This window comes from Aplidium turbinatum, chromosome 10, assembly GCF_918807975.1.
Source record: "Aplidium turbinatum chromosome 10, kaAplTurb1.1, whole genome shotgun sequence".
Classification (NCBI taxonomy): domain Eukaryota; kingdom Metazoa; phylum Chordata; class Ascidiacea; order Aplousobranchia; family Polyclinidae; genus Aplidium; species Aplidium turbinatum.
In genome coordinates, this window is record NC_137481.1 from 9,188,912 (window position 1) to 9,213,987 (window position 25,076).

Below are 25,076 nucleotides of genomic sequence, written 5' to 3' on the forward strand. Positions count from 1 at the left end.
ATAAAATTTATTTTAACTTATTACTCTAATAACCTGCAATGTGATTTTTTTATTCTTAACAAAATGTTACTGTATTAATTACATAGCCTATGGAAATAACTTGCAAACAGTCACTCATTTTAAAGTTTCATAATAAGCTGAACTAATTTTGCACTGCTATGTTGTAGTTCTGATACTGTCACATGGTCATCATCATGTAAGTCAATTTTTAATCCTCTGTGGTACTTTTAAGGACAATTCTCACAAGACCAAAAGGTTCCAATTTTCTCACTTGCTGAAGGTTAAACAAGGAGGAAAAGAAGTATTATAGTGATCATGTTTTGCTCAAGTTCAATTACAAAGGCTTTCAAACTGTGGAACCGGATGGGAAAAATACACTCGTTAACCAGATCTAACTCTTTTAGATTGAATATAACTTGTGAAACAATTACACAAACATTGCTGGCAACAGAATCTAGCTAGAAACGTAGCAGCAAATGTATATTTGTTGATACCATTCAGGCCAGAGTACCAAAACTTGAAGATATTTTGTCATTCACCTGACTGAATGGTCTAGTGATCCCTATTAATCCCTAAACAAATTTGGGTAAAACTGCACTTTAGCTGCCCAAATTACTTGCAACTTATTCTTGCATTTTAGCTACCCAAATTAGTAATCAGAAATTCACAGCGGGTAAATGTCAGCATCAGCAGCCAAGAAATAGTAGAACATGTCGTCATTCCTGAGTTTGTTGCGGAACATGAATTCGTAAATGTATGACCGAAACAACGTCCTTGAGGTGCCGAACAGGCACCACAGATTTCTTTTAGCCCGCATCCACATATTTTCAACTGACAGCGTGTGAACATCGGAATAATCCGGATTGACAAAATGCTGCTGATGTACAATGACTGAATGCATGTATATTCCATTCTCGATGTTGGCAATGTTTGCATATGAAGCCCAACCATCAGAGATGATGTGAAAATTTGGCACGATCAATTTGTTGACGCATTCCCACAATTGCGCTTGACATGACAATGGTTGTCAGAGCATGCGGTCTTCAAGCCATTGCAATGTTGGCAATTACCTTTTTACATAAATTATGTAAATACAAGAATTACATTTACATTTCTGGGGAAAGAATAAGCCCACAATGTTAAATACACATTATTATTCAGTAAGAAACAGTTTGAAATAATTTGGGCAGCTAAAGTGCGGGATATGCAATAAACAAAATTTGCAAATAACTTGGGCAGCTAAAGTGCAGTTTTACTCAAATTTGATCTCTAAGCTATAGTATTGATCCTTTAACAAATTTTATAATTACAAATTTTAAAGTTACCTAAATTATTGAGAGCTGGTGTACAAGTCTCCGCCCTGGTAAAAAATACCATGACGTCATCGACCAAGACACATGGGTTGAAGTGTGTAGCAGTAAAGCAAAGGTAATGTAGTTTCACCCTTTATGTTTGGTCGATTCCTGTCCATGACGTTATGGTAGTTTCACCAGGGCAGAGACTTGTACACCAGCTCCGGCCTATATATTTTTTCAGACATTTTGACCAAAATGACTATATTTTTTTCGGACATTTTGCTAAAAAATCAGTCAATGACCGATAAATGACCCAAAAAAAAAGCATCAAAGATTGGAATTGATCGAGTCATATAGTGTGAAGTGTATGAACAGGAAAGCAAAGGTAAAGTAGTTTCACCTCATACCTTTAGTTGATTCCAATGTATGATGTTGTGGTATTTTTGATGATGGCGGAGACTTGTATACCAGTTCCTATAGGCCTAGTTAATTCAGTCAAAATGTCCGAAAAAAAACAACGTTTCTCAGCAAAACTTTAATGGCACGTCAGGAAGTGCAAATGGTGGTTTGTATCAGCTAGCCTAATTGAAAGGAAACATTTTCATCAGAAAAAAATGACCGAAATAAATAAAAAATGACCGAATTCCTTCAAGTCATTTTGGACAAATGACCGAAAAGTCTCAGCAAAAAAAAAAAAAAAAGCAGCTCACAGGCAATGTGTAAAACATCAGAATGAAAGCTGAATTGTGAACAGCATATCAATACACATTTTAATATTGATCATTTTACATAACTTTTGTTACTTTATCTGAATGTGTTAGTTGGGTTTTTGCTTTAGCCTATGTGTTCGACGAAACTGGTTTTTATCTTACAAAGTTGTAGGCTATTCATCCTTTTCTTTGGGAATATGCCCAAAGCCAGTTTACTCGCTTTGGCCTGTGAACTTGTAGTATAAATCTGCTGTGGCCCCAGCTGCTTAAAAAATTACATCAACCTGTTGCAGATTTTGGTTCGCAAAGTGTTCGGTGCACACTAGTCTACCTCGATAGCTCAATTGGTTAGCGCGTGACTTCCTGAATAAAGAAGCTTCAAAATCAAGCGGCGCTGGTTCAACTCTCGAGGTGTGCGCTTGAGCAACGCATTTGAGGACTGCCTTCTATTCAGCGTCCTAGTGAATGGAATAATTTCCTGGCAACAACACTTCAACAATCGGAAATTTCACTCTGTCAATCTCGGTAACCGGCCCTGCATTAAAAGCCTCTACAAGTATGCGAAACTACCAGGAATAACCTATCAAGGCTTTGTCAGTCTGAGGATAAAAATTCAAAACCAACCAAACCAAACCACTTCAAGCTGAGGCGATTGTAATAATAAAAAAAGGCTAACAAACATTATTTTTTCCCATATTTAAATTTAAGCTTTTACAAAGAAAGCTACACATTTGATTTTTTTTCTAACAGCAATGACGCCAGCTGAACTTTTACACAAGCTAATCCTAAGGCTAGCTAGCCTGGAAAGGCCAAACACAAAGCAAGCCTAGTTTTTTGGTTACATTCAGAGAATAACAAAAACCTAGTTTGTCACAACAAAACCCTGATTAGTACCACTTATGTAAATAATCCACGCATTGATTTATCCCCAATCCAATAGGAAAACTTCTCTGCTTTTATTTCGGGCTAATGAAAATTAACTTCTTAAAAAATTTCTTCTTAAAAAATAAACCAGTGATTGATTGATTCTACCTACCAAAATTTACTGAGATTATCAGAATTTCAGATTAAAGAAGGTGAGCTTTGGTTTGTCATAGTTGCAAGTGACGTCAAAGATATTTCGCGCATGAATGATTTCATTTTCTTGACTTTTTTTCAAATATAGGTTACTGTAAACTCTGCCTAGGTTTGGGTCCAGTGAATAGTGACAATCAGTTCAGTTTGTTTTTATTTCTGCCCATCACAACGAAACAACAATATATGACAAACATAGCAGAGGTCTAGAAAAAGATAAAAGCGACAAAACGCGTACGTTATAGCTAGGGCCGGATTTAGCTGATGGGGGGCCCGGGGTACTTTTAAATCGGGGGGGCCCCCGTGCAAAAAAATTTTTTGCGCCTGCGGCGCGAAAACCTACCTCTACGTCTACAGTAGCATAAATCCAGTACTGCACACCATTTTTCAGAAACTTCAAAGGCTGAAAAAAAAGAAAAAATAACACAAAATCACATTTTTTCCACATAGGGGGGGCCTTCAAAAGTTGGGGGGCCGGGGCACCTGCACCCTCTGCCCCCCCTAAATCCGTGCCTGGTTATAGCGGGCATGATACCAAAACAGGACAATCAGTTTAAAATATGGCACAGTCGCAACACCTTAAAACAATGACAATGTGACATATCATCATTAATATGTTTTTTTTTAGCCCCGATGCGTTATCAAAGGCGTGGATGATCCCCTACGTTGATCATCCACGCCTTTGATAACGCACCAGAGCCGATCAACATAACAATTGTCCGTCCACTTTCTATTTTTTTGTCATTGTTTTGATGTTTTTTTTTATAGGCATACAGTGGACGCGGACGTATAGTAGAGTTACCATATTAATGATGCACAATCCCTGACAAATTTGTTTCAGCCGCGTTGACAAGCTTGTTGTTTTGCAGGAACGAGTTTCGAGGCCCATCTGTAACCTCGCAACTCGACGCACTACTGTTCTTCGCTCTTAGCAATGTAGCCTATCGTCACATTCCCGAATGTGCACTCTACATTTTTTTATAAACCAAACAGCACTTGCAGTTACACTAACTTACAACATAGGCTACGCAAACGTTAACGCTTAAGCTTCAATTGTTTTATAACTTAACGTTCAATTTTTTATAGCTAACTTAACGTGCCACCAGGGGTGCCGGAACGGTTTTTGACTGGGGGGGCAGGATTATGAAAAAAGGGCACTTTTATTGCTGAAAGGCCAATTTTTTTTCAGTTTTAAGATAAGATATAGCAATAATGCTCATCCATCAGCTCATCATCGAGTAATGGTACCAGTGTCCGGTATGTAAAGAACAATGGCACGGAAGAGCATCGTGCTGTGTTATAATGATGTAGGCTAATTACCTACTGTGATACAGAATTTTGTGTCGTGAATATTATTTTGAGGCAGAAATGAAACATTATAGCAGGCCTCGAACTTCACGGCGGACATGTACGCTGTCACAGCATGTGATGTCCGCGGGAAGTACCATCTAGATCGGTCATATTTGTGCACGGAGAAAAAACACAGGAACTAGCGATACAACTCGTCATTGCATAGCACGAACAATTGTTGCAAGAATATAATTTCCCGCGCATTCTAGCGCGCATCTGGAAAATGTGAATACTGTCTCCCTTAGCTTCCATTCAAGAAGGAAAACTTTCGATTTTTACGTTACTTCAACGATTGATGACATTGAATCAACGTAATAAAGGTGAATTTTTCTCCAAGAATTGATGGGAATACTGGTACTTCTACACTACACTAACCACGCACAAATTAGTTCAAGTTTTACGTCACAATGTCTGGCTTTGATCTCCAAGTAATATTGATGGCAAGGTTGGTTACAAAATTAGATTATACGAGTAGGCTATATTACAGCAAGATGCAGCAAAAATTGCTAAGTTTTGGTATTACAGTACAGTAAGATAGAAAACGCCCAGGGAAAATTCACTTTCCCTCACATGACACGCAAAAATAAACCTAAAGAAAAAAGCCTAATGAAACTTTGCACAGTAGAAAATAGCTGCGTTAGTGTAGAAGTTTTCCGACTCGTGCCCAGAGCATTGTGACGCAAGAAGCCACACGACCTCGTTCGGTGAAAGTTAATCGGTTATGCGTCTCAAGCAGCTACACGGCGCTTTGACTCTTCAAGCGTACGTCGTTGGTCTGATGAAGGCCTATCAGAGTGAATTCGAAGAAATTTGAAAAGCCTTCTAAACCGCAGCTATAATTCTCGAATGGCGAAGAATTATCAAGATAAAGTGATTAAGCATGACGATCGACGTTAAAACTGGCGTGTCCGTCGTGAGTCTTAATTTATTCGCCGAGATGCTGCTCAGACCGGACACGTTTGTCCGCCGTCAACAAAAATGAATTTTGAGGCCTGTTATAGTTAAGCTAAAAGCTAATAGTTGAAATTGTTATATCGTATTGCAAAATGTGCAGTAGCTTACATGACCTTAAAAGGGCACCATTGCCCCCCCCATCCACAGAAAAATTGAGGGCAGGGGGGCATTCGCCCTCCCTGTCCCCCTCCCCCGCTTCCGGCGCCCCTGCGTGCCACCTAATGCTAGTTTTCATTTTTTTGCCAAGCGCAGGTAAAAAATTTCGAAAATGTGATGTAGGCTAGGTATACAAAGTTCTTGATAAATACTAAAAACGTGTAGCCTATCACGAGAATAATGGTTGAAGAGCACTGGTCCAGGCTGGCTTCCTACCGGTCGACTGCGATCAACCATACCGTAGTCCATGTTGGTCACATTCACGTCGATTTTCTTGCTGAACGTTAAAATAACTAACTATTAACCACATAAAATAACCCTTTTCTCAAGTTTTATCCTGGCTTCTTCTCTTCTTCGTTTGAACATTCTTCGCCACTCCAGGGGTCGAGTGGCTCTGCCTTTTACCACCCTTGGGCAGTGGCGGCGACGCGGTCTAGATGTTTGGGCAGGTGTCGAGCAGCCATTGAATTGATTCGTCATCCAATTCACGCAGACCACGCACACCATTTGGCGCAGTTACAGACGGTGTGGTCTATGGTTTGTTCCTCCATGCCACACTCACAGATCGCGGATGGAGCCATCCCCCATTTGTGCATGTTGAAGCGGAATAGTCCGACGCCTGTACGCAGGCGGTTAAGCCGCACCCAGGCCTTCTTTGGCAAATGCATTCCGGTTGGGTGGTGGCTGGTGTCGGAGATGAAACTTTGGAGTCTTGAGGAGTTCTTCCACTCCGAGCTCCATTGGTTTTCCGCCCAGATGGATTGGTCTTCGGCAGTTTTCATCAGGAGTTGTGCGGCACGTTCTATCCTGGCTAAGCCCTTGTTTTTGTTTCATGGATTCCTGCTTCTACTTAGAGAAATGTACACAAAGTTTAATGAAGCAAGTAGGCTACAATATATGGCCGTTATCAGAGAATAACTTAGGACTTTTATATGACGACTTAACCTTTATAAAGAAAATAATGGCCTACTCCAGAGTGCGTAGTGTTTGTAGTTCCAACCCTCCTCTAGCAGGCTAGTTCAGATAAATGTTGAAAACCTAAAGAGCTAAAGAGTAGACTGTCTGCACAATTGCTCAAACAAATAAGACCAAACCAAAAGCTGTAGCCTACGGTTCCTATCAAACTAATACGAATTACATTTCAGAGAAATCAAGCAGCAAACCTGATGTCTGGCATAGTCTATCGCTTCTCGTCTGTTACGACATAGTTTTCATGGCGCGATAATGCTATAAGATCAATCACATATCACACTTCATACAATAGACAAAATATATCGTATTATCGCCTTCAAGTGTACAGAACAGCACAAGGATGATTTTAAAGCGTTACAGGCATTTCTTCTTTTGACGAATAGGTCACGAATGAAGACATCCAGAAGACAACTTTCGCTTACCCAATATTTTTTATTAAATTGCTAACAAACGCAAATAGGCATACCACTATAGTATTGTATTAACTCCAGCACTGGAAAGAAAGTATACCACTCAATCAAAAATGTAAAAGTTTGTGTCTTTGCCAAGTGAAGATTTCAGTGTATAGGTGGCCGAGAGAAAACGTAAGCATTAGGTAGCCTACGTGGGCTAATTATATCAAAACCAGAGACCTCGATGAACATTTAAAGGCAAGGAATCATAAAATAAATTATATTGATGAAAATGCAAAGAGCAATTAGGAAAAACACTATTGATTCTCCAATTACTTCGGTAAATAAAATACAAAAACAACAGTCACTTAAAACATTGAAAATAATGAAGAAACTTTCGTCTTACTGATGTACACTTGTACAGTATTTGACTTTCTCATTTCTTCTTGGAATACGTTGCACAAGATGGGCAGGGAGAATTCAAAATTCAAAGAAACGTATTACATCGCTTTCGAACATTGCACTAATACACTGTGTGAAAAAACGTCACGAAAACAACTTTGTCGTAGATTTTGAGCCATTTGGTTTGGACCAGGATAGATGCACGACTGCTCATTGTTAATACGCGGCTGAAGTAGTGTACATAAAATTTGCACAAAAAGTCGACATAAAAAGACGCAATCTTGATGAAAAGAGAATTCGTAAAGAGTCTAGCTCCGCGATGTGCACGTGCATAGCAAAATTAAGTTAAACTTATAGAAGATTTCCTGAACTGCTGGAAGCTTCCGGACAAAATTGAAAACATCTAGCAGACATGCTCCACCCATTTGTAAGTGCTTGAATAACTGAAGCCAGCCGCCTTTATGAAGTCATCCGCTTCGGAGGGACCCCGCCTGTGACAATATGCTTTACTCCAGTGGACACGAAGAAACATCAGAAGTTAAACTTCAATTGGAAGGTATAATTATCGAGAAACGTATTAACGAAAATATATAAACTAAAAATCAATAAAATTTTCAGTCCTTTTGTTGAAGTGCTGGCATGTCTCTTCATTGCACGTAAACATTTTTTTTAGATTTGTTTGTTTGTGAAACATGCATCTTATGTAAACAAACAAAAGGAGACAGCTTATGAAACACAAACGCTGTAACTCGACTTCATTACTACGACTAAGAATAAAATTCAAGCAAAACTTACGTTCCGTATGTGTAGAAGATCGGCTTCACTTTGTCGCTTTCAATTTTGTGTAAAACTGGAGTAAAAATTCGCCAAGCCTCTCTCAGCTCGTCACTAAAATATGAAGGTAAGCATGAAAATATTTGTACAAGGAATACGTAAGTTTTGATTCTAATTCCTGGTAACTTTCGAGCAAAGATAGCACTATAGTGCTATCTTTTGCTGCTCACGCCTTCCAGCTTATAGTCAACCTCTACTGATAAACACTCGGGGAGCCCGCTGAAAGACATCACGGTAAAATTACAATAAAAAAACTTGAAATGCATGAAGCAAAACAATCTTAACACGATTTCATTGCTATAGGCTTACTGTTGATGAAAAATTTGATCTTGTAGCATCAAAAGATATTGAATCAAAACCAAATATTCAATCGTCAAGAAACCAGATAAATTTATACATATCAAGTCGCAAAGCTCACCTTCTGACGAAGTTCAATTGAGACCCAGTGAAAACATCAAGTAGGAGGCGCTCGTAAGCATCCGGCATGTTGACATCCTGTTCAACAAAACGTTTTCATGTCAGAAATCATATAACATATTGAAAAATCACTCATCCTTTAGTCATGTGCAATTGATGCACTAGTGTATAATGTGCAAAAAAAATAGCAGCACGCTATATTAAGGCACATAATATGGCACAGTTTTCATTATAAATAAAGGATCTAACTATGAATAAATATCAACCTTTTAACAAAAATAGGCTGTCAATAGATCAGAATTTTATCTGTATGTTTAATCACCTTATAGCGCTTGTTATAAGATAAATCCATTTCCGTTTCCACTGGCTCCACGTTCATTCCGGGAGTTTTCGTCATCATCTTGCAGTAGACTGCTTCGTTTGGTTGGACACGGATGACTAGTTCGTTACGCTTCACCACACCCGGGCTGAATATATCACCAGCAACGTCACGAAACTGAACTCGGATTTCAGCTTTCCGTTCGTTCAAGGCTAAAACATGAAACGAAAATCAAGTTACAAACCCAAGTGATTAAGGGACCAAGGGTGCAGTACGGCACGTTGCAACTGCTTCTGGCGGGTGACAGATACAAACTACGCCGGGTAATCTCTGACTAACAAGCATCTTAAGCTGGCCTGTAGGACAAGGTAAAAAGAGGGTAGTTTTGATAGTTTTGAAAGCTTTGAATACATTACAGGCTAAACGTTGGGTTGGAAACGGCGGTAAGTGTTGAATTACAGCTGAGTAGTGAACGCAATCGACTTATATTAGTGGTGGTCGAAAGTTCTGGCGGAAGAATCAACGATTGATGAGACCAGCCTGATGGTCAAAACACGTGTCTATCTCTATGCTAGCTATATTACTGAATACACGACTACCGAACATAAAACACTTAAACAGTGTTGCCAAGCCGAAGGTGGTTACCTTTTCCACATTTCAGTATAAAGGGAACACCATCCCATCTTTCATTGCAAATGTTGAACTTAGCCACTGCAAACGTAGGGGTGACAGAACCGGCTGGGACGGTCTTGTCGTCGAGGTAGCCAAGTTTAGCTTCGTCAGTTCCTTTGGGATCACCTACATACTGACCCAGCACCATGTCATCTAGGGCGAGTGGCTTGATGCATTTGAGGACTTTGACCTACAAGGCAAAAAATTGACATCACGAGCAGATCTCATTACGCTTGCTAACGAATTAAGCGAAAAAAGTATCGTTTTAAAATCAAGCTTAGTTCACTTTCAGCTTAACTGAAAATGATCTAGCTGCTAGCAAATTGAAAGCGATTTTTAGCTGTTTATGATTGAACTGACTCGTGTGAAAAAATTTGTTTTATTGTTTCTAGATAAATTGTTTTATTGCACAAGGACTGTGGAGTGCAAAGTGAAAAGTCTCAAATCCCTGCAGAGCTTCAGAATCGGAGTTGAAAAAACTTCGTAAACTTATGTTATAATATTTGTGTTTTGCCCTATTTCTACAGTTACCTTTTCATCGCGAATGTCATCAGCAGAATTGCTGACGGGTTTCTCCATGGCTGTCAAAGATAAGATTTGGAATAAATGATTTTGCATAATATCCCTGAAATGTAAAGAAAAATCTTCAAAGTCTATCACACAATTCAATACGCTACAGCGCATCTAAAGTTCACTTCTTCATTTTGTAATTAAAGACGCATCCGAAAATGCGACTTCTCTATACAACATCAACGAAATGTAAACACCTCACACTAAACTACACGACTAAGTATATAAGTTCCTTATTCACCTAATGATCCCAAACTGATCAAAGTATCCTCCTCTTCCTCCCGTTCCAAACGGCTCTTTGAAGGTGATCATGATACTGGCAATATTTTCGCGGTTCCATACTGGACCGAACAAACGATTCGCAAACCTATGGGACACGTCATCGGTTGATTAAGATAAAGCCAGCCCGATTCAGGGCGACTTTGTTGGTTTTTAAACTTACGTTTATGTTAGTGACGTCACAACTCACATAGCAATGACATAATTGAAGGAATGCTGATGGACTGTGGTAAGTCCACTAGATGAACAGATAAAGTAAACTTCTTAAAAAACAAGCGCAGTTGCACAATGCACAGGATTTCCAACCCAAGAGATTTCAATTTAGATCCAAATGTGTTGCTACTGTAAACTCACTTTTAATTCACCATTGCTGAAAAAAAAAAACTTACCGAAGTACCAAAAGGTTTTGCACCATTTCTTTTCCAAGGTAGTGGTCGATTCGATATAAGTGCTCCTCGCTGAAGAGACTCGAAAGATGTTCAGACAACTTCATGCTGGAGTCGTAATCCCGACCGAAAGGTTTCTCGATGATGATTCGGTTCCAGCCTCTACAAATATCCCGTGTTGTTAAATGTTGACCGAAAAACTGCAATTAAAACATGGCGCTTCATTGCCTACAAACCTCGATGAGAGGAAAGCCCTGATGAAGATCAAACATTGAACGCGACGTTCATGAAAAACTTCAACCAAACAACTTTATAATAGAAGTTATATGGATCTTCGCACCAAGCTTTTCACAAGCTGATGTTGCATTGACAGAGTCGTGATCCACCACCTTGCTTGTCAACTAGGTACTCGTGATTTCCGCCATCTTGCATGGCTAAGTGCGTTGTGTGATCACCATCTTGGTGAAAATTTGACGGGTCGTGTTTTCTGACTTGATTTACATACCACAGGTGCGCCAAGGTGTTGCATAAAGGTAGTGTACCACACGTGCGTGAATGACAAGCAATATTACAGTAGGCTTGATACGACAGCATGTCAGATCTTTACTGCCGAAAATATCGTGATTAGAATAACGCTAGGACTTAACTTAATGATACTTTTCACAGCGAAAATTTTTATAATTACAATCAAAAATAGTTGACATCTTTTGCTTATTTTAACGAGAAGTGACTCATTTTATCACTTTTATTATTTAATGCATTGTATTTAATTTTGAACCGCTCTGTGCGATTTCTTCTTGACAGCTACGATGGCATATGGATGCATCGTTCTATGAATTTACTGTCAGGAAACCACATCAATTTGCCATAAAATCTGTGCTCGCTTAGAAAACTAATACGGTATGTAAATAATTGAATTTTAATTGAAACGCGTACCAACCGACTTGAGGAAGTGATTGCATCTGGAAGCTGCTATTAAAACAGACTTTATCTCTAGGCACAGGCTTAACAACATTATTATGCTTCTGATAAGTTTCCTCAACTCACATTGCCTATAACTACTGTTTTAACACCACGTCTCACTTGTATTGCCAGGAAAAACATGATTATTCCAGACCCAAAAACAAAAGCGTTGAGTTAACGTACAATAAAAGGTGTTCATTGAGTTAGGAAGACAAAGTGTAGTTGCCCCTTAGTAGTTGAATAGTTTTGAGACAATTGAACAGTGTCATTCAGTTTCAGTAGGCTACAATAACATCGACAAAAATTCCCCGTTGTATAATCGCGTCTCGTTTTAATGGGCGAGCTTTTATTTGCTACTGCACGAAGTCCTGTGCTGTGCCATGGTAACTTTATTAGCTAATAAATACTCATGCACATACTTTGCGTGAAGCTACAAGACAAAATAATCGAGCTTTTTGAAAATACGTGCAAAAGAGTTTTTTCAGTGTCAGGTGAAGTTTGTACTTTCAAAGTCACAACATTACATCTTTCTAGAGTCTTAGCTAAATCTTTTAAAATCTTGAATTTTTTCGCGATTTGTGTTTTTCGTTTCAAATAACAACTTATTAAATTTCAGGCAAGCAGCAATTGAAGATTGCACACTTTCAGGCGTGACACGCCAGTGGAGTGTGGCGAAGCAAGAAAATATCTGAGACATACCTTCAATTCTTTCGGTCAAATAAAACAAACACAAAACGCTTTAGTTATCTGTCACGCAATTGCATAGCGCAAAATAATAAACTACTGTGATCCATAACGAGCCTGAAGCAACAACAAAAAAACATTGCCATGATCGTTCATGAGGAAAATTAGCACATTGTTGATTCAAGATGGCGACTCACAACTCAATTTGGTCGGCAAGACGGCAGATCACGAACTGTATTTTAGCAGGCGAAAATTTACTCTAAAACAGCATAATGGTGGATCACCAGTCTCAAGATGACGGTTAACATGCTGCAGGTCTTCAAACAAAAAACTTGCCGTTAAAAAACTATATACCGCGTACAATATTAACAAAAATTTCAGGATTTTTGACCTACTCATGCTTCATGCAGGTATTGTGGATGTTTCTCGTTACATCCTCGAAGACAGTTGGAGGGAGAGCAAGATAAAATAATCTATTAGCAGACTTCCCGAACGGGCAGGACAGGATCGACTTGTCAAGCGCAGCAAACGAAGACTTTTCTGTGTATGACCCTTGTACGTATGCCATCAATTCAAAGAAACGATTCGCCTTTGCCTTATCTGAATCTTTGAGCTAAAACAAAGCGCGTTTAGAAAATATGAACTAAACAATTTTCTCTAACCATTGGTGCGCAAAAGTTGAAAGTAACTTTTTACAGGGAAATAAGACCCCACCTTCATGTATGGCTCAGTTTTCTCTCTCAGTTGAGGAACTGTCATTTTCGAACGAGCATAGCCGATGAAACGAATATTGTCCGGCAGAAGCCCGTCTCGGTACAACCACCTGAAAACAGGCCAACCAAATACGTAACCGTATACACTTTAGTTGCACAAAATGGCGTCCAACTCCAAATGCTAAATAAATTACCCACACAAGATGATTAGGTAAAACACATATTTTCAAATGTATCTCCAAAACGTACTCTCTGTCAAAAACTAAGATACTTTGCTGAATCATGCTGTGCCAAACCCGAAGGTAAACACCAAGTTAAAGTGATAATAGCTGACCTTATGTAATACAAAGTTCAAGGCTAAAGCGGACGTCACGCAACACAAAAATGACGGAGTAAGGTTTAAAATGCTGAACCAAAAATGCGTTACTTAAAGTTCTTCAACTTTTAAGACTTGAAAAGTTAACTGTTGTACAGTGATTCCTAACACAGAGTTCGTGGAAAGTTTAAGGGATTTCATAAACACATTACTTTGAAAAAAGTACAGCAATTTGAGTACAAAAACTCAGATATTTAAAAGTAATTTTACAAGATCTTTATCAAAGTTAATTTTCATAAAAACGCTTTGCATAGAAGAAAAAACAAAATGCAGAAGAAATTAAAAAAACAAACACAGGTTCCAGCAAAACGAGCTTTTTGATAACATGCCTGCAACTACTTTCTTGCGTTCCCATAAAAAAAGGGAGACGGAAGCTGAAGCGATGTCACACGTGACAAAAAATTGAATGAACGAGATTGGAATGCACATATCAACAAAGTGTAGGTTTTAAAAAGCTGTGATTGTACAAGGTTGACGTTGTTGACCAAAGTCTGGTTGTCTGCGGTTTATTAGAGCAACACCACGAGGGCTTTCAATAACTGTTGAGATCATGCGCATATGGCGTGTTGCATGCGTGATAAACATATGGAAGCAAAAATGTCTAAAAACCCAAAGTGATCATGGCAACAACGGGGCGTGGTGGCAATATTTTGGGCTGGGGCACACTGACTATATTGTTTCGACTTTGTTTTTGTGTATTCAGTAGCAACACGGGATCTACATCGTTGTTGGAAATTTAGTTTGGTTGAATACAAAATAATCATTTGTCATTCTTGTAAGAAATGTTAGGTAAAAACCATACACGTCTCAACGGCACATCATGGGAGAGAAACAATTGCAATTTTTGCGAATTCATTTCCAGGCAAAATGTGCGTATAACATTGCAATTTGCAAATATTGTGAGTTTAAAGGGTTCAATCAAAGAGCGTTGTGCATGTACACAGTTTACATGCATAATTGCGTAATGCTCTTTAAGCCGTGCTGTATTCGAGGGTATACGGCGGTATACGCAGTATACTCTCTGCATTTTCGAGCAACAAATAGTATACCCTCTGGTTTTCCGAAGAGAGTGCCTATGCTATCCTTACTGATTCCTAATGTACCGGTATGATGTTCTGCAAGAATTATCCATGTTATCCATTGAACTTCACTCTCGAAGTACAACTTTACCTAGAGCCAGACATTTAATAAAAAGGACAATACGAATTATTTAGAGTTTCAAGGAAAATCCAAGAGAAAAAACACAGTTGGCTTTAGCAACGAAAGATAATTTAATGTTCACGAATATTCCTTTAATACAGAATTCTAAAACGGTGCCAATTAACGCGAATCAGTTCATTCAGAGCATTGGTAGCAGAATGCAAATGAAACTATGCACTAATACCGACAGGCGACAATAATAATGGTCAGCTACTGGTTGATATTGCTAACTTGCAACCTGAAAAAAGAATGGAAGGAAACTTACGTCATGGAGAAGCAGCGGTGAGAAGAATTTGTAAAAGCTTTGACATTAACGAAAGGAATAAGAAACTTTAGTGAAAAAGTTGAAATTGTGCCCAATAATTTGAAGTCTCTCTTGACAGCTATTTCAACTTTACCTTGTTCGACAGCAGGATGTGAACGTGGTTGCAGTTTAATGAACAATATTATCACAGGTTTAAGAGCATCTTTGCTCATTGATAATAATGTGAGCGGTTTGATGTTTATTAATTGCAATGGACCACCTGCGGCTCAATTCACCGCTAAAAATATGTAAGATCCTGGCTGCTAAACCACCGATCAGCTAAGGATACCAGATCCCAAATTTGTAAAGAGGATAAAGATGTAGATTCCTCTCGGCAGGCTGTTTGGAATGTATTCATAGAAAAATAAACAATTTAGTAACTCTCGTCCAATTTTGATGTTGATAATTCATGTTATGGTAGAATAAAGATTAGTATTTTGCAAGTTGTGTATTATTTATCATTTTGGCAAATCTGACAGTACACCCAGTGCTTTTTTTACGAATACAGCACTGTGTTATGAATTGAAAAAATGTTGCTCCACCGACAAGAAAGACAATTATGATAAAAGCAGAACATCCCAAATGAAAAAGTGTATGATTAAATGAAAACACCACGATCATACAAGTTGTTGAAAAGTTGAAAACTATCCAAAGCAAGAAACAGGCTACCCGTCGCCTTAGTGGAGAAAACCGCCAGTAATCGGAAGCTGTCAACAGATTGGCAACTAGTGGATTCAAAACACGCAAAGGGTAGATTGCTTAAATTTGCTTTATAAATTTTAATTGGGCAGCACTTAAAAGGATCAATACATCAGGCAAGAAAATTAGTAAACTTTTTGAAAAACCATACACAACAGTGGTTTTCGGTGATCATTACTTTAAAATAAAAGTATATACTGTATAATTCTACAGTACATAGTAATAAAGTCTATTTTTCGGTGTTTTCAGTTATTATTATTATTTATTTATTTGCATCAGACCAATAGGTCCATATTTACTGGTAAACTTGACTCGACGTTTCTTAACAAGGTTGTCAAAAATTTTGCAAGCAAAATTAGAAGAAAAATCATGGGCATAACATGAAGAAAATATAATCACACAAATACTGTGACATTCAATTTGACATACTCTACCAGAGTTACACTGGCGGGGCCAGCCTGGTTCCAGAGACATTACCTAAGTCAGGTTGATCAAAAGGCCGAACAATAAGTAGCCCGAAAATTCCCTGCCCCGATGGCAAAACAGACTCAATCGTCACTATTCGCCTTGCCATTGGACAACGCTGGGAGTTTGTCAAGCGCACCAGTGTTATTGAGTGTGCGTCATCAAGTTCAAGTCAATCAAACTCACGCAAATTATGCGTCTTCACAAGAAATTCAGGCCAATGACAAGACCATGTGCTCAAAGACGAGGGATAGCCAAGAGTTTACCAACCAGCCAATGGATCGTAGGCTGTAGTGATGATGGGTAATATCTAATTGATTTGTTGTGAAACAAAACAGAAAATTCTCTGCCACAACCACCAATGGGAATGGTGCATCAATAAAATATCTGTTGATGCAGGTAAACTGATGACTCAGTCCCAAGCTCAGCTAATCTGCAGAAGATGGATTGCAAAAAGATTTAGAAAGAAAACACCCTTGTAAACAACCTGGTGAACGATGAAGCGCGCAAGCAAAAGTTTTGCACCATAAAAAATTTCACCACAGAAAAAATTACATTTTACATAACTCCTGATAATAATCATCAGATCAGCATTGTTGAAATCGTCAAGGCTGTGTTCACAAATCACAAAAAACGTGAACTTAGCATCCAAGAATGTATCATCAACAAAAGGTAGATACCCTAATTTTATCCCTGCTGCGATACGCTCTGATGTTATTTCGATTTACTACAATGACTAAGGTATTTGAACATGCGCTAGTAGTTGAAAAAAGCGTGATCGGCGCGTGATACACGCATGCTAACCAGATAGTATTGAACGATTTCTCATTGCAAAAAGTAACCAACAAAAAAAGTAAATTCATCATTTTGTTTTCAAACTGTAAAAAACATAGGTTCAGAAATCATGCACACTTCAAAAATTAAAAAATAATGCCTTTGAAATGATTGTTAAAACGACTTGGGTTATGACTTCCGCCAACCAATGTAGGTAAAATTCACCGGTCATTGCGATAACACGGCGTGAAAAGAAATTGGTAAAAAATACATCGACAGTATATCGCTTAACACTTTGAGGTAACGCAAAAAAGATGGCAAAGCAAAGCTATATGACACCAAACCAAACTTTTCACCATGAAAACCAATCGCCTCGTGGAAGGACACGCAAAGGAGAATACAAAGAAATTTTGTGGTTACCCGCGTTACGTCATAACAGAATTATAGCTTACCACCTAATGTTGATAATAATGACAGACTCTGACTCACCATAATGTGGGAATGATTTTCTTTTTCGCCAGATCTCCCTGATAACAAAAAATATTAAAAACGTAAGCTGGGGTGAGATAGCCTATATACTTAACTTGACATAGCGTAAATGAGGAATTGTTTCAGTTGCAAACATAAGCGACTACATGAAGCTTGAGATGTTTTCCAAAAGTACGATCTGGGACATTCACAAGTTAGTAGTGTTATAAATCAATTGTGCATAGTTTAATCTACATACTGTGGCGGCCAACTTAATACAAACCTAACTAACATAAACCTTAATTATCTTTTATCAAATTAGAGCAAAGTCACATTTAATAAAATTATAACAATACTATGATACATTTTCTTACCGAAGCTCCTAATAATATAAATAAATGATGAGGTTCATCAAAACGGTTTTGCGACGTTATCACTTGACCAGACTGATACTGAAAATCTGTGGTAATTTTTAAACGTTTTTCTATAGCCAATGCTTCAAAACATCCCGACTCTCCGTCTCTGACTGGATTTTGTTGAGATATGCCCATGACTTTGCTGTGCACAACCTCCAACTATCAATTCTAACACACTTCCTGTTTCGACAGCGAAAGTAATCCAATAAAAGAGGCCAGCTGTCAACGAACAATCAACTTCGTGATGCTACTCGTAACAACACAACCAACATATGTCCAAGCTAAAACCGACTAGAAATACCATGAGCAACAAGGGAAGTGATGTCGAACCGGCGCTTTTCTATCAGCGCAATGCTGGAAACACAGAAAGCGAAAAAGGCGCCAACTCTAGTGCAAGCCTAAAGCCCAAGTCTAAGCTTTCCAGTAATTTTCCGCTTTCATCAGGCACTGTGAAGACCGCGCGCAAATTTAAAACAGGATCGATTTCAAGAGTTGAACAAGAGCATTGTTTTAACAGCGTATACGCTAATTCAATGACATTTGTATGCAACATGAAGCGAGGTTGGCACAATGATGTCGAAAACCACAATAATGTTATATCATAGCTTTTTGATCTTTACATAATGTTTGTGACTATGGCGCAAAGTGGCACCTGGTGTTAAAATGTAATAATAATATATTGAAGGTCGTTGGCATGTTAGCCCAAAGTTTTGGCCAAGTTTAAATGAATCAGTTGTTACATCGGTTAAATCAGGGGTCACCAAACTATGACCAGCGGGCCAGATCCACGAACACGGCCTGCGTTCACTCGGCCCACAGAAATGTGCAAAGAATATGACATATACACTAAATAAAATTACAGCATATCAAAAGTCAATGCTGTGTTAAGTAATGATTGTGCGACGTGCGTTTCTCGTCCATACTTTCGATCAAAACTCCAGCTTCAAAATACAGAACCCATTTCTGAAAGACTAAGTATGACTGACATAGGGAGCTTGTGATAAAATAACAATTTTTTTTTTTCTCCACAATCCTTTCGCCTGCAACTACCGAACGTGTCAATTGTTGCGCACAGCCGGATTAATCACACTCACTCTGTTGAATCACCACAAGTTGCAGACTGTTGAAAAAAAATAGTTAGCAAGCCCGCGAAGACAGTTTTCACAGTCTACTGGACCGTTCTCAAAAAAATTTGGTGACCTCTGAGGTAAATCATGAAAACATAACATTAGTAAACATCGAAAAGCAATGACATAAAAGGTTGTAACATTTCAACTTGATTGTTCTCGTTTCACGCAGAATACAAATGTCATTGAGCTGTTGTTGACTAGCCTACTGTTTTTAAACAATATGCCTACTCCTGTCAGTATCTTGTTCACCTCTTGAAATCGATGTCGCATGATGTCAGACGGATTAATCCAAGCAAAATTATTTATATTTTGTCAGTGTATTTCAAATCATAGTCCGACTGAATGTATTTTAACTCTTTGAGTCTTTTAACTTTTTTTAGGATCGCTTGATTTGGATATTGCAATAAACTTAATCTAATACAATGTATGAAAGAAGTTTTAAGCTATACAGCACGCCTTGGCAGACAACTCGACGCTGAAGTTGATTGGGATACTTTATATTAATTTAACGAACAATATTAATGATATACCTCTACTATCTCACTTTCACCTTGTTGATTAACTTTTGCTACCTGAGAATGCTATCACTACAGTAAAATTAATTTTCAATGCATTGCGTTAATGTTCAGATATTACATTTTCTGAAAACCGCTTGCATTTCAAATAAACAGAACGACTGCAGAAGAGTACGCCTAGTAGAATCTACAGTTCACAGTAAAATCTCCAAGAATCTACAGTTCACAGTAAAATCTCCAACACCCTGATGACAGGTGCAACTCGTCTGATATGTTGCAGGTGGTACAGCAACATTACATAAACCATAAACCTACTTCGTTGCTAAAAAAGCAACAGAAAAAATGCAAAATACGCCTCTTGCAAAAGCATCAAAGCGTCAAATAGCAATACTCTGTCTGATTTTTTAGCTTTAACTTTCGAAGTGAATTTGGCTAAGAAATATTTCACAGCTCAGTGATGTTCTTCTAGTTCTACTGTTGGGAGAGTAAATTTTTGTCTTCTCTCTCTAACAAAAAACGTGATAATAAGTGTTTCCCTGCAGTTTGCAACAGCATATTGCAAGACGGCGAAAAGAACACTACTCAATTCGTTTTTGTTTTTTTTATGGAAAATTTGGTTGAAAATGGACAGTTGCGATTTCCATCTACTTACAACAAGCTACACTCAATCAAAAGACAAACCAAAGCTTTTGAACATTACCAAAACGTTTGAGGGTGCTTGAAGGTTGCTCGTGTTTTCTGGCAAATTTTAGAAACCTACTAGTCTTTTTTTACCTCGGTTTACAGATAAATACTTCCAATAAGTAAATATACATTATGTTATAACAGGAAAAAGCCCAAATTTTATAAAAAAAAATCACTTGCTAAAATAGGAAAAAAAACATCTTATCCACCTTTCTTACATTAAAAACGACAACAGCATGAGCATAAACGGCAAGAGTTTGTTCAGCTGCAGATGATCATTTTATACTGCCACAAAACAAATTTACTAGAAACGGACATACGGGAGAAAACGTATCCAATGAGTCAGAAAGTATTTTCACATCCAAAAACATCTAAGCAGCGTATTGAGACGCTTCTACTTAATTTTCAAGATGACCTTTTCAGTAAAATCATCACGCAGTTCTTCAAAGAATATTGGACGGCGTCACGTTGAAAAACTGTGCAGCAGAATATTGGTTAGCCTAACAAACCCTAACCACAGTGATAAGAGGGGAGAGGGGATAATCGAAACGCGTGGTACTGTGAGACAAGCTTCGGATGAAAAGCGCCTTAAGCAAAATTTAGAATATTCAAATTAACTTCAAGAAAAGTGCTCACGATTCAAACCTGTCTGTTCAGTGTTAAACTTCGCCTACTGTAGGCATAAACTAATAGCCTACGTATTCTGCTCTAAAACTTCTAAATCCTTCTAGAAATTAAAAACTGCACGCCAACATGATAAATGACCTTATCACTCAAGCAGAATTTTTTTAGGTAACCTCAACATTTAAAAGCATACACAAAGTGTACCAAAATACAAGCTATTAACTGACGACGCGACACGCTACCGTAGTAGTATTTAAGTACAGACAGAACAGAAGTACAGCAAAAACTTTAGAAACCGATCCTCCCTGTCGTTGGAGACTTATAATGTCTTCCTTCTGTGACGTAACAGCTGTATTGTTCATACTGAAGTGACCTATGGCTATGTCACATATTTTATGGCGGGAGAAAGTGGTTTGAATGACAAACCAAGGTCGTAACACTGCCTGATCCAGAAGTGTGGCAAATTAGGTTAAGTTATTGAAACCAAGAGTCGGCAACGTGGAGCCCTTTAGCTCTGGGTAAGGTTTGCATGATCGACACTAATGCAGCAGTGGACATGCGGATTTTGTTTTATTTTTCCTTTAAGTAGGCTTACAGAAATATTTTACGTTGAAATGTTATTTCAATTCAGTTTGTTTTTACTTCTGACCATCACAACGAAAAGCAATACATGCCAAACATAACAGAGGCCTGGAAAAAGGTAGATGCGACAAAACGCGGACGTAATAACGTGCATGATACCAAACCAGGACAATCAGTTTAAAATATGGCACGGTCGCAACACCTTAAAATTCTTTTTCTATTTTCAAATATTTTTTGTTTTACACTCTTAAGTTAAACCTGATTGATCGTCAATTTGATAAATTGGGATAATAATCCTCCGAAAAACATGGGGCTGGCTTTTCCTAAGAAAACTTTAAATTGGGCCGGTGAGCGTTTTCTGCGTTCGCATATTCTCGTTCGTTGGGACGAAACAAAACCAGAAATTTTACATTAAAACAAAAATATTTCAAACATATTTTAAGCATTAAATCGAAATCCAACCGGGCTGAGTAACTTGCTTTGTTTTATTTTTTTCTGTTTGGCTTTACAAAGGTGACCACCTCTGAGCGAACAGTTTGTAGTACGCTTCAGTCCTGGACTCCTGGTACGCTTCTAGAAATTGGTTGCGAGTAAAAAGTAAAAACCGATTCTTCTGACTTTTGAAAACTTCAACCAAAACGTTAAAATGAGATAAGACCGAAGAAAGCATGGGAAGACACCATGAAAAATGCCATTAAAAATTGAAGATGCCGACGATAGAGAGAAATAGAGAAGCCAATGCAGACAACTGGTTGACCCTGATGTTTCGGGATGAAGACCAGGTTTCTTTGAAGCAACACGGAGAGAGAGAGATAGATCCATAACGTATCTTTAAAGACTAAAATTTTATAGGAAAATCTTTCCTTTTGATTACGTTTCAAATAAAGTTTCTTTGTAAAGACTTTCGCTTTGTTTCGAAATCCAAGCTATCACGACATTTCGTTAACCTAAAATAAATTTGCCTAACAGCGAAACGCAAGTGAACAAAAGGAACGCAAAAATGTGCAGCGAAATCCCAAAATACATCGATTTGGTCATGTTCTTTACCAATAGGGCACAGGGTTGAACAAAAAGATTTCCAACACCCCAACTACAGTAGTTTTTTTTTAAATTTATCCTAAATGTAGGCCTATTTATGCTCAAGCAATGGGCAAAGCAAAAGAATAGAAGACGACAACCTCGGTTGGTATGGTTGGTTGCTCGGGTTTTCCCAATGATCCCAATAATACACATGCCATCGACCGGACATAAAAACACTTTCACAAAAAAATTTCGGCTGAATGTTCGTTGTTATCGTTTCTTGTTTATTTTAATGTAAAAAATTTACACTGTATGTCAATAAGCGCATATTACCACATTCACTACATGTCAGTTCGATACCTATTGGGTGCACGCAACTGTTTCCTGGCAGAACATTTTCAACTAAAGTCAAAAGCTTTTATAGCAACACTGTGCGTCTCCATCATTTGAAAAGTTAACTTTGCGATGTCACGGTGATCATTCTTTTGAGTGTTGATATTTCGATCAACTTGCAACACATGCGGTTGGTTGGTTTTCAATGTTTATTCTCAGACTGACAAAGCCTTTGGTAGGTTATTTCTGGCAGTTTCACATACTTGTAGACTAGAGGCTTTGAACCACTGATGCAGGGCTGGCCACCGAGTTTGATAAAGTGTAGTTTCCGATAGTTGTTGAAGTGTTGTTGCCGGGGAATTAGTCCATCCGCTAGGTGCGGCTAAATAGTTTCCTAAAATACGTTGCTCAAATGGCCGAACCAGCGCCGCTTGATCTTGAGTCAGGCGATTAAACCACTGAGCAAACGGGGCTAATTTGTTTGCACAATGGCTCTTCATATCACATGAAATCAGTTTATATTCATACACTTTAAAAATCTATTGTACAAATCAAGTGTATGTTTGAAGCTTGCTGAAAAAAGTGAACACCCAAAATAATACTGAGTGTACGCCGCGGTTCTCACTGGAGCGGTAATCATTCTCGACGGAGGCCTACAATATTACCAACTAAAAAATCAGTCCTGTTTTGCACTGATTCAACGTTTGCAGGAGTCGAATCAATGCAGTTCAGGATCGGGTTGAAGTCAAGTTAAACACTGTTTCTTTTTTGAGCTGAAACTAAGCCCCAACTCCGATCACTAGCTAGTGGCGCTATAGACCTTACTAATGAGGCTAGGCACATATCCGTAACACGAGTTAAGCGTTGATAAGAATTCATGATAGACTTCAGCGCCTAACATACATTACCATATTTATAAACTGTCATAGTTTGGCCTCACAAAAAGAAACAAAGATCTAAAGAAAATATCATGCTAGTTGGACACCACTAAAAAAAACTAATTTAAAGACATTGAACTGATTGAAGCTGAAGGGGATTGTTTGTTTTGCTTAGCTTATTACAGCTGTCACTGTCGTGCGTCTGCCACCACAACCTAAAATTGTTCAATTTCAATAGGCTGCTATCAGATGCTAATATGTTACCAATGTAATTGGCCTTTAATTAGCCGAACTACGTATATTGTTCCAAAAGCTTAGTATAATGAGAACCTTATCTTATCATCCCCCGATGCTTGGATCAAGTATGGGACTCACCTTTACCTTACGTATATTGTACTTGTTCAACGAACCTTGTAACTCTCTGTTACTTTGTTGTGTAGATCTGTTTGACAAGAGTACTACAACAATGAAGCTGTTTGGTTGGAAATTCAATTGAATTCATTGGAAAAAACTCCAATCAAGACGATTTTCATATCATCTTCACTACATTTTTCATTATTCATGATCAATTGATCATCACTATAATATCATGCTCAAATAATAATTAATGTAAATTCCTGAACCGATCAGGTATCGATTCCTATTTTAAAACCATACCACTGTCGTTGCTGCGAACACTTCACTTCATTTTATTTAAAACGAAACACTGTACATATTTTTTTATATTATAAGCTCAGTTCCGTACGTTTATTCTTAAATGCTCGTGTTTTTGATTTTTTTATATTGGTTTTAAGGTTCAGTCGTCCCCGCATGGCTTCATCAACTGGCACACAGTTCCTTTAGGTATGTGGAGTCAACTGGTTCTTTCAACTAATTCATCTATTTTAAACTGTTAGGTTTGGTGGCCGTGCTTAATTTACTTTCATTTACGCAACCTTTCAATTTACATCGCATGCACGTTTTAAACTTCTGTGGTTTTGCCGCCGTTTCCTTTTGTTGGTTTGTTCCAGTAAACTATTAGTTACTTTATCATTGCTGGCATTTTCCGACAAAAAGTAAAAAAAATAAATAAATTGAATTGTTATTTACTTCAAGCTTATAAAGTCAAACTTAGAAAAAGCTGCTACAAAGTGATACATTGTGAAACAATATTAACTTTGTCAATTGCCATATTAGTAGAGATTTTAAACTATGAAAATAACAACTCACTGATGCACCAAGAACGATGAAAACATGAAATTCCCCTTCCAGGTGCACACTGAGTGCACGCTTAAACCTGGCCATCAAATCATCGTCAAGAGGGTCCCGTTGACTCACATCTGTATGCTGTGTCGCCATCTCTTTTGTAGTCTTTAGTTTTTCAGTGTAAAAAGTGGGATTCAATTTCAGTACAACACAAATAACACTTGTGTACAATAGTTTACAAACTTCAATACACAATAACCAAACAATAGAATACTTTACAT

General features: G+C 38.0%; 1 protein-coding gene across 2 annotated transcripts; it reads right to left on the reverse strand.

The window, feature by feature from the left end:
• Nucleotides 1-6,795: 6,795 nt before the first annotated feature.
• Nucleotides 6,796-25,076, reverse strand: LOC145777885 (glucose-6-phosphate 1-dehydrogenase-like). Of its 2 annotated transcripts, none has more exons than XM_082589242.1 (12): nt 24,820-25,076; nt 17,450-17,487; nt 13,144-13,252; nt 12,825-13,042; nt 10,786-10,944; nt 10,359-10,484; nt 10,079-10,172; nt 9,521-9,737; nt 8,879-9,087; nt 8,558-8,634; nt 8,101-8,193; nt 6,796-7,796 (listed from the first exon to the last, which is right to left on the reverse strand). In XM_082589242.1, exons 1-12 carry the CDS (start codon nt 24,946-24,948, stop codon nt 7,709-7,711), a joined length of 1,557 nt encoding a protein of 518 aa, XP_082445368.1. In that variant the 5' UTR covers nt 24,949-25,076; the 3' UTR covers nt 6,796-7,708. The 2 variants fall into 2 exon arrangements, with proteins under 2 accessions (XP_082445368.1, XP_082445367.1); XM_082589241.1 differs by lacking the exon at nt 24,820-25,076 and adding an exon at nt 17,803-18,380.

Excerpts from the sequence above, each read along its gene's own strand:
- LOC145777885 (XM_082589241.1), bottom strand. The coding sequence starts at position 17,979 with ATGGGCATATCTCAACAAAATCCAGTCAGAGACGGAGAGTCGGGATGT. Across the intron at positions 10,945-12,824 it reads AATACCTGCATGAAGCATGA|AGGCTGGAACCGAATCATCA; the intron begins GTAGGTCAAAAA and ends GGATATTTGTAG. Across the intron at positions 9,088-9,520 it reads TATACTGAAATGTGGAAAAG|CCTTGAACGAACGGAAAGCT; the intron begins GTAACCACCTTC and ends TTCATGTTTTAG.